The sequence below is a fragment of the Populus alba genome, chromosome 1 (assembly GCF_005239225.2).
Source record: "Populus alba chromosome 1, ASM523922v2, whole genome shotgun sequence".
In the NCBI taxonomy this organism is placed as follows: Eukaryota; Viridiplantae; Streptophyta; class Magnoliopsida; order Malpighiales; family Salicaceae; genus Populus; species Populus alba.
This window is the reverse complement of record NC_133284.1, coordinates 37,556,734-37,566,693: the sequence shown is the minus strand read 5'-3', so window position 1 is coordinate 37,566,693 and position 9,960 is coordinate 37,556,734. Positions and strand designations below refer to the sequence as shown.

The 9,960-nt window shown below is 34.3% G+C and overlaps 1 protein-coding gene across 2 annotated transcripts; it reads left to right on the top strand.

The window, feature by feature from the left end:
- Positions 1–1,083: 1,083 nt before the first annotated feature.
- Positions 1,084–4,595, top strand: LOC118042878 (protein WVD2-like 7). 2 transcript variants are annotated; one of them, XM_073411625.1, is made up of 9 exons: positions 1,084–1,241; positions 1,704–2,291; positions 2,371–2,736; positions 2,848–2,903; positions 2,985–3,059; positions 3,541–3,616; positions 3,732–3,794; positions 3,945–4,055; positions 4,149–4,595. In XM_073411625.1, the coding sequence occupies exons 1-9, from the start codon at positions 1,173–1,175 to the stop codon at positions 4,359–4,361; spliced, it is 1,617 nt and encodes a 538-aa protein (XP_073267726.1). In that variant the 5' UTR covers positions 1,084–1,172; the 3' UTR covers positions 4,362–4,595. The 2 variants fall into 2 exon arrangements, with proteins under 2 accessions (XP_073267726.1, XP_034906509.1); XM_035050618.2 differs by having other exon boundaries at positions 3,514–3,616.
- Positions 4,596–9,960: the final 5,365 nt, after the last annotated feature.

Sequence of the window (9,960 nt, the reverse complement as noted above, 5' to 3'; positions counted from 1 at the left end):
GTTGTCTGTTTATCAAGAGATACGTCGTAACGTAAATAAATGACCAAAATTCCAAGCAATTGCTTAACTTGGAGCAGCAAAATAGAATGTTCTTCTTTCTAGCCATTTCTGCACCATTTCTAAAACCCTACTGTATTGTAACGATGAATTGACAGGCAAAGACGACATGGCCCATCATATTTTGGATGACAAAACTGGGCTCATCATGGCGTTTTTATTTTTGAGATAATTTTTATAGTTATGAATTGAAAAAAATTGATTTTAAAAAAATATGGTTAATTGGATTTAGTTGGATTTAAATATATGTTTGGTAAAAATTATGATTGAGATTTATAATAGCAAAAAACATGTATAAAATATTTGATAGTTATGTTGTTGTAGTTGTTTTTTATTTAAAAATGCATTAAAATAATTTAAAAACACTAAAAAAATATTAATTTTAAGCAAATAAAAAAATAAAAAAAATTAAATTTTTTCAAGAATGTTTTTGAAACATAAAAATAAATAAAATTTTAATAAAATCCAAATATAAAAACTGCATTTCAAACTTAATTTTTTAATAAATCTTACACTATAAAACATAATTGAATATATTACCAAATATTTTATTATATTTTTTTGCACCGTATACACAAAAAACTGAAAGTAAATAAACGCACCCTGATTAGTCGTCGATGACAAAATTTCACTCTCCCATCCCCCATAGCAGGGCTGCTCGTAAGGAATGCAATGGATGCTCGATTGTTTTCCATTTTCCTTCAATTCCTTAACATCCTAAGAGACCAAACCTAGAGCATAGAGCCTACTTGTTGTACCTCAAATTCAAACTAGCCATGTCTGAGGACGTTGAAGCCTTCAATGTGGGCCCCACACCATGTTGTTGGGAAATAAAAGATTCTTACCGTTTTTAGGAGACCCCACAGGAGACAATAATAAAAGAAGGGTGCTCCGAGCTTTTTTCTTTTTTTCTCGTTTGGATGCTGCCTGTGCCTGCTTTTTCACGGCATGCATGGACCCAGTATTGCTGCCCTTTTCCATTTGAAATTCAAATTCAAACGGTTTACTTGGGAGGGGACTGGACTACATAAACACTGGTAAGGTAGTAGTACATAACTACATATAGATACAAAACCAAGGAGATCAAAAGTTTGGATCATTTCGAGGTTTCACCGATGGGGGACACAACTTGTGTCATGCAACCATTCTCTTACGCCGCAGGCATTTCTAATGACGCCAAAGAGGTCAGTTCATCGAACTGCATTCTGCATTCTGCACTTGCTGTGTTTTTGCAATAATTGGCTACTAATTAGTTATTGAAAATAAGTGATGGGTTAGTGATTTCTGTCTCCTTTTGCTACCACCACCACCACCACTAAGGTTTCAGCTTTTGAAGTTAGTAGTAATTCTCCTTTTTATTTGCCCCAAGTTGAAAACTCAAGGGAAGAAATGAAAATCAAGTGAAAATCTGGTTACCAGTTACCACAGTATTGCTTTAAGCACTGAATGAAACTGAAAAGTATAATCTTTTCGACTTCCAGTTCAGTTTTTCTGCAAAGGGTTTCTTCAAAAAGACTCTCTTACACTCTTGTCGTATAGCTTCATCATTGTTTGTTTCTGTGTTCTGATGGGATACATCCTGATGATCTTCATACTATAGAAAAACTTGGTTTTCGGAATTCATGAAAATGAACTTTATGCAACAGGGGAACCCAATTCATGCGCTTGGACAGTCGATCTCGTTTGGGAGGTTCATGTCAGATTCCTTATCTTGGGAGAAGTGGTCAAGCTTCTCTCATAACCGATATGTTGAAGAGGCTGAGAAATTCTCAAGACCTGGCTCAGTTGCGCAGAAAAAGGCTTTCTTTGAAGCACATTACAGGAATCTTGCTGCAAGAAAGGCAGCAGCTTTGCTTGAGCAAGCAAATGCAGAAGCAAACAATGTGGAGGAGCCTGAAAATGAGGTTGGAATTCCTGATAAGACAACCCAAGATTCACTAACAGTGGCCACAAACTCCCAGGAAGCTGGTGATCGGGAAGAGGCACATGTCCAACAAGTAAATTCTGAACCAAGTTTTGTTGCCGATGACAATACTCGTACCTCTAATGTTGACATGGAAAGATCTGAAAGCAGCAATGTGGAAGAAGTTGACCCATCGGCTGAAAACGAGATTCTTGTGGAGAATTGTGTTAAGATCGAGACTTTAAACCAGATTGTGAATGTCGATAACAAGGAGGAGGTTAAGGAAATGGAGCTTAGTGTATCAAAACAAATGGAGAAACCTCTATTAAAGGTAATGACATCGTGTAGACAGCTCAATTTTTTATGTTCAAATTTCTGGTCGTTAACTGAATTCCTTTGCTCGTTAGCAGGATTTCATGTCTTGTAAAGATGATGCTGCATCAATGAGCAAGAAGAAACCAGCAGTCTCTTCCTCTAAGTCATCGATTTATGATAAAGCATCTAAGCTGCCATCCACTCCAGCTAAACCTGCACCTTCAGTTCGTGCGAAAAAAGAAAACACTGCTACTCCAATCAGCAAGAAGTCTGCATTAGAGTCAGTGGAAAGAAGAAAACCAACTCCAAAATCAACTCATAAGTCGATGAACTTCACTCCTGCCAGAGAATTCAATAGAATCACTTCATCAATTATCAGGAAGATTGATAATTCTAGAGTTGGTTCTCATTCTAAGTCATCTAAAGATTGCCCAACTCCTTCAAGAACTCCAATGATGATGGTGCGTATCTCTTTGTCCCGCTACTTCTGAATTACACTCCGTTTCCCGAGTGACTCTCAACTTGGAATAACCAATCATGCATCCTAAAATGAGGTTCGTTTTTTAATTCAGGGGTCTATTGCGGAATCAAAGCATCCTTTAGCCACCCCTCAGTCAGAAAAAAGAAGGTATCTTGTGAATGACAAGAAAACTGGTGGTTTTTAATTATCTAACCAGTTATTTATACTTGTGCTACTTACAAATTGCAGGGAAAAAACACCTCTTCACCCCTCGACATCAGGAAGCAAAACAGTTCGCTCAAAATGGCATTTCCTCCCAAAAGAGTAATAAGTTTGATACACCAACACAAACACATTACATATATAGTTAATTTTACTTATGATATTGGCTACAGGTAACCTATTTCTATGAGGAAATATATTCAAGTACCTGCATATGATGCAAGGAATAGAACACAAGAGAAAAAGCCATTTACTTTGATGATGTCTTTCCATATCATATACAGCATCAATACAGCTTACTATATAGTTCAGTCTACTTATTTCAGACTTCCAGTCTTGGGAAAGAACCGCAGTGTCCAGTTCATGTATCTACAGCATCATTAGTTAGCTAAGAGGGGTTTCAATTTCGGCAGGCAATTTTACCAGTGTCGAAATTAAAATCCCTCTTAGCTAACTAATGATGCTGTAGATAATTCAAATATTCTGCAGTCACCCAAGTTGCATCAATTGCATAGAAGAAATTTGAGCACATCTGATTATTGTTTTTTCATGTCAGTTGTTCAATGTTTATGACTTCCAGCAGAAACAGATCACAGTCCCCAAGTGCATCTATACCCTTCAGCTTCAGGACTGAAGAAAGAGCTGCAAGAAGAAAGGAGGCAAGTAGAAAAACTATGAATATTTTGTTTTTTGAAGAAATTATTGTGCTTCTCTGGCCCATAATATTTGTTGTGGTTAACCCTTCACTCATTTTTGTCTCCTCTATGCTTTCAGAAGCTGGAAGAAAAATTCAACGCCTATCAGGCACAAAAAGTGCAGCTGCAAGTAACACTTAAGGTAAAATACCCCTTTTAACTTCCCAAGAAATTACCTAGGCCATATTTCTAAGAAATGACGCTGCGCAGGAAAACTGAGTCGAATAGAAAACGATTACTCAAATTTATAGTGATTAAGTTTCTTACATGACGTTCATTATATATTGAGCAGGAAAAAGCAGAAACAGAACTTAAAAGACTGCGACAAAGCCTTTGCTTCAAGGCCAGGCCGCTACCTGATTTTTATAAACAGAGAGTAGCACCGAACAATCAGATGGAAAAGGTAACACTTTCAGAATCCATTCTTAAATTCATATCCATATCTTGCTGTGTTTCTCAAAAGGACTGAGTTTTCTTCTCCGTTTTCGGTTCACAGGTTCCACTGACTCATTCTGAATCACCTGAGCCTGGAAGAAAAATGACTCCCAGCAAGATACGGAGCGCCTCTCAACTTCCTCAATGGTCTTCACTCAAGAACAGTGGTTCCAAGGACGCAATGCAAAAGAAAAGTGATAACCCACGTTCTCTAGCTTCACGACTCAAAGCAAGTCCTCATGAGAATACATCTCCAAATATTCAGCATGAATGATGCGGTGGAGTTGGTGATCTTGAGAAGGAAATGAGACTTCATTTCAAATCTAGCAAATTCATAAATGTGTGCAACGTACTCTGAGATTACAGAGATCAGATAGTGTAAATTTAGTGTGTACCTTAACTATTAATTGCATAAATGTAGGCCACGCTGAACCTAAATTTTAAGCTTCAATTCAGATTCGTTAGGGGATACGACACTAAGATAATTACATCTAGATAGATTGTGAAAGACAGATTCAAGAATTAGCCTGTTGAGGGGATAGCAAGTGCAACACAGCTACCTTCACCTGTTCTTGTCATTTAGTATAGTTAAAAACGATAACCAATCACTCAATCAATAGCATCTCAGAAGTTGTGTAATCTTTCGAGTTAATCAGGCTTCATACTAAAAGTAGTTAATCAGGATGATGGTGTACAGAACTTGCAAAATTCTCAACAAGCTGCTTTTATCTACATGAATGTTCTAGTATTAGGAGCCATCAACAATTGTCAAGAGTTTCAGATGCCAGCTACTTTGCAGTGTCTTAAAGTTGTGAGCATAAGTTGTCCAAAATTTAAACCCTTGACTCTCTCCTCCACCTCTTCAAGATGTATTGGCTTGGGAGCATCTTGATGCTCTTGTAATCAAGAACTTTCAGTGCATGACTGCACAAAACTCCCATGGACTCACTCTTCATATAATCTCAGAAGAGCTGAAATTCACTGTATACTCTTGTTCTTGCCCATATATGCTCACTTCATACACAGACTGGCCCATTTGGAGTGTACTGATTAATGATTATATTGAGACAGGTTTCATATTGTTGCTGGAACAAATCAAATATATTAGGTGTGTATGCATCCCTTGTTTGCTTCAAGAGAACGACTTCTGCCATTAGTCCAGGCAATCGTTGGTTCATATCATAATATATCACAATTACTTTCTAACACTTTGTATGCCACTCGTTCAATACTTTCCCAAAACGAAAGTACATCAAAATCAAACATTAAATGTATCTCTTTCATTGAATTTCTCACGCAGACTTTCATTTTCCCGGAGACCACAGGCATCCGATATACCATTCCATGCATTTACAAAATCCCCATCTTCCTCATGATCGAAAACGCAACTGCTTAAATCATTTACAAACGAACCTGAGCCCAAAAACATGTGGTTTAGCTGTTTAAGTGCATGTTGATACACATACTCTGTTGCGTCTCTGGTAATGCTGAATCAATTGCTTCTGCAATTACAGCATCTTGATATGTAAGGATTGTCTTCAGCTTCTTTCCAGCCATGGAAGATTCAACGCTTTCATCATATAAAGGGAAGCACAAAAAACCACCATTTGCTTTGTGATGATTCACCCCAAGGAATGCCAAAAAGGCCGGCAATCTTTGTACAGTGTGTAGGTTATATCAAAGTATACTACTACTTCACCATCATCCACCACCATTTTTTCTTCAGCCCCAAAATTGTAGTGATCTCATCTTCAACTGCTTGCTTTGAAAATGTTGTTGCAGCCTTTCTGCTTCTCCTGCTCTGATTTCTCTCATCCATCTAGAAGATAGTTTACCCATGCACATCTGGTGTCCAACTGTACTATATACAAACTCAGAAGATGACTCTATCTGAAGCTTAGAACAGTCTATTGTAATTCCTTCAACAAATTGAGCTACAGAAAATCTCTTCTGTGATCATAATGTGCAAACTCTGCATGCAGCATCAAGATCATGATTGTGATTTTCTTCAAAATTAGCGACATAATAAATGACCAGATGAGCCAAGTTTTGGTGCTCCATCTATCTGAGGGCCATTACATAATTCAGCTTCAAATGCTCGTGCAGAAGTCAACCTCTCCTGTGATGGTAACAAAAGGATCCATAAAATCTGTTATAGAAGGATCTGTAATCTGTTATAGAAGGATCCATAAAATCGCCATCATCCATATCATGTTCATAACAATAGATAGCTATGTATGCTTTTGTATTTATTTTGTATAAATAAAACTTGAAAACCACAGATGTGGTGTGGTGATTTCACAACCTTTTCATGGGTTCAAATCAACTACTAAGAACACTGGGTGGACAACTGATATGGATGAGAAAATTTAGGCACTTCAACATGATCAAACATGGGTTCTGATACCTCGACCCCATCACAAAAACAATTGTGGGTTCAGAACGGGTTTTTTGAGTGAAGTATTTATCTAATGGCTCTGTGGATAGCCTAAAGGCCTGACTTGAAGCAAAGGGGTACACTCAACTACCAGGTTTTGATTTTAGAAATACTTTTAACTTTTAGCCTTGTTGTTAAGGTATCTAGAAATTCAAGTTGTTTGATCTTTGGTGATTTTCAATAACTGACCTCTTCATCTCCCCGAGCTTAGTTTTATTGCTTTCCTATAGGGTGATAATTTAGTTTATTTACAGTTAGGTTCTTCTGGATTGCTTTATTAGTAGATTAACAAGGGAATTTTCCATCAAGAACATGGGATCCTTGAGCTAGTTTTTAGGCTTGGAAGCACATTAACATCCTACTGGTCTTTTTCTAAGTCAGATCAAATATGCACATTACATTATACAGCGTGCCCAGTTACTGGACTGCAAACCAGCAGGCAGTCCTATGGTCGTTGCTCATCATCTCTCTAGCTCTGGTTTTGACTTTCATGATCCCTTGTTATGTCGGTCTCTTGCACCAGATATCGTTCATGTCGTCACTGATAATAAAACCTGTTAAAACCGCATATCTATTATAACACTTATACGCGTGATCTTTTGTTTCAAACTCCATGGCAGCTCTAGGAATCACATATATGCATCCCTCATCACAGAAACAGCATCCCCTGACTTGGCAACATTCGGGCTCCGAGGTTCTTGATCATCATCATCTACATATAACTCATGTTTGTTGACAGAATAAAATTTCAGACTTGCACGTTCCTCACCGTCATATAGTTCAATTGACTATCGTCATATTAGAATAAACATCTTTAGGGATTCTGAAAATCATGCTATTAACAACCAGTTGACTCTTATCCATTAATCTTCATACAAGAACATCAAATAAAAAATTAGTAAAGAAAAAAAAATCATCCAATAAAAGTAATATAAACCCAAAAGAAAAACTCCAGCATTTAGAAAATCAAATCAGAAGATACTTAGTTCAGTTTATAACGGTAGAAAACCAATGTGGGGTAGCTGAGCAAACCCAATTCAGTATACATTATTTTGAGATTTTAACATAAGAAAGTAAGGTTTAATAGTCCTAAATGATCAAAACCCAAGTCCTTAATATATATATATATATATATATATATATATATATATATATATATATATATATAGGTGGTTCACATTATGCGAGCCAATCTAAATTTTTTCAACATAAAAGAGAATGTTAAAACGACATAAACATTCCTAAAAAAAACAAAAAAAAAATATATGAGATTTGGGCTATTGTCACAACTGTGTCTAATAAACTCAGTTAATTTAAATAACATAAATAAAAAAATACAATGACAATAAATAAATTGAAAAAAATAACAAGACAAAAAAGGATATTTAGATGACATCAATGTTTTTTAAAAAAAAAGAAAAATCAAAGATCTAGGCCATTTATTTGACTAGGTTGATAAACTCAATTAATCTAATAATATGATTAAAAAAAAAAACATTGAGAGCAAGTACAACAACAAAAAATAAATAACATTAACTAGCTTTAAAAAAATGACTTCTCAATATACTCAAGAGAAGATGAAAGAAAAGCTTATTGAAGACTTATCATTGCTCTGTTGTGAATACCACCTTACCACCAAAAAGAGCTCACCAAATTGGTTCTAATATTACTATAAAAGGTTGGATGACGACACTGAAAGAGACCGCGCGCGCATCATAAGAGCAACGATCCATAAAATAAACCAATAAAAAAATTCATGAAATGAGCATCTCATACTTATATTTAATCAATTAATTTAATTTAATAAACAAATAAAATTTCTCTAAAAAAAACTAAATTTAAAAAATAATAACAAATAAAAAAACTCAAGATAACTTGGGTCATTTTCAAAATTAATGAAAATTCATATAGAAAGAAAAAAAAGAAGAAAAAAGCCCAATCTTCAATTACATAAATATCAAAGAATGAAACCAAAAAAAAAAAAAAAGAGCTTATAAAGAGAAGAAAAAACCCCAATCAAACTGACGAATATCTTAAGCTTGAGCTAATCCCTTAAACTCTCAACTCGTGAAATTCTAGATCTGAATTCAATTAAAAAGATTAATTGTCAACCAATTTAATATTGAAAGATGAAATAAAAAAATATTAGTTTAAAATTTTTTCAAAGTTAAAAAAAAATAAACAATCAAAAGAATAAAAAACAAATTTAATAGAAACAAAATGAATGATAATAAAACCATAAAAAGATTCAATTTTAAAAATTATTTCAAATAAAATAAATAACAATCGACTGAATAAGGACTAAATAATATATATATATATATATATATATATATATATATATATATATATATATAAAATTAAATGAGGATGCGATTAGAATTTTTTTTTAATTGTATACATTATTTCAAATAAAACAAAAGGTAATAAAAAAAATAAGAACCAAATATAAAGAAAAAATAAATTGAATAGCTACTTTGAAAACTTAGAGGGTAAGATACACAAATCAAGGAGAAAACAGAAAAGAAAAAAACAGAAAAGAAAAGGCCACTAGCGCCAAACCAAAGATATATTGGTCACACGCATTGCTCAAGGATAAAGTTGTCAAGAAGATTCAAATGCCACCCTAAAAACTATTGTTTGGGCGTCAAAAGCCACCACACACTCCTTCTAAGCGACTTGAAAACAACTCACATGCATTTGGAAATAAACCACATGCTAACGCATGGAATGCAAGAATCAACAACCTTTTTTCTTATTAATATTTATTTATTTTAAATGACCAAATTAGCCCTAAGTAAAGTTGATTATTATATATATATATATATATATATATATATATATATAAAACACATTGATGAAACTATGAAAAAGCTCCTGGTAATGAGTGAGAATTTTTTCTTGTAAGAATATATCAGTCATCTCATCATATTTAAAAAATACCTTAGAAATCATTTTAATAATTTTTGTTTTTAATAGCATTTTGATCATTATATTGTGTCAAAAAATATAAAAAAAAATCAAATAGATCAAGAGAAAAAAACCAAACGATACCTAATTGCGAGTTCAAAGATTTTATAGTGGAAGGGCAAGAGATAGTGTTTTTCAAAGCTATATATATATATATATATATATATATATATATATATATATATATATATATATATATATATATATATTTCATAGGAAGTATGTCTTGAAGTTGGTCTGAGTGTCAACGAAACTGTAAAATCACATTTTAAAACGGAAAAATAAAAAATCTACATCTTGGTAAGCAGGCTAAAAGACCCAACAGATAAGGGAGTCGGCCCATAATATTTTACCTTGTTTGGAAAATGAGAAATGGGTCACGCGGGTTTAGAACCTCCTACCAAACTACAGGCTTGAGTGTTCCGATGCGAAGGCCCAGCAAGCAATAGGATAAATGGGCCAAAAC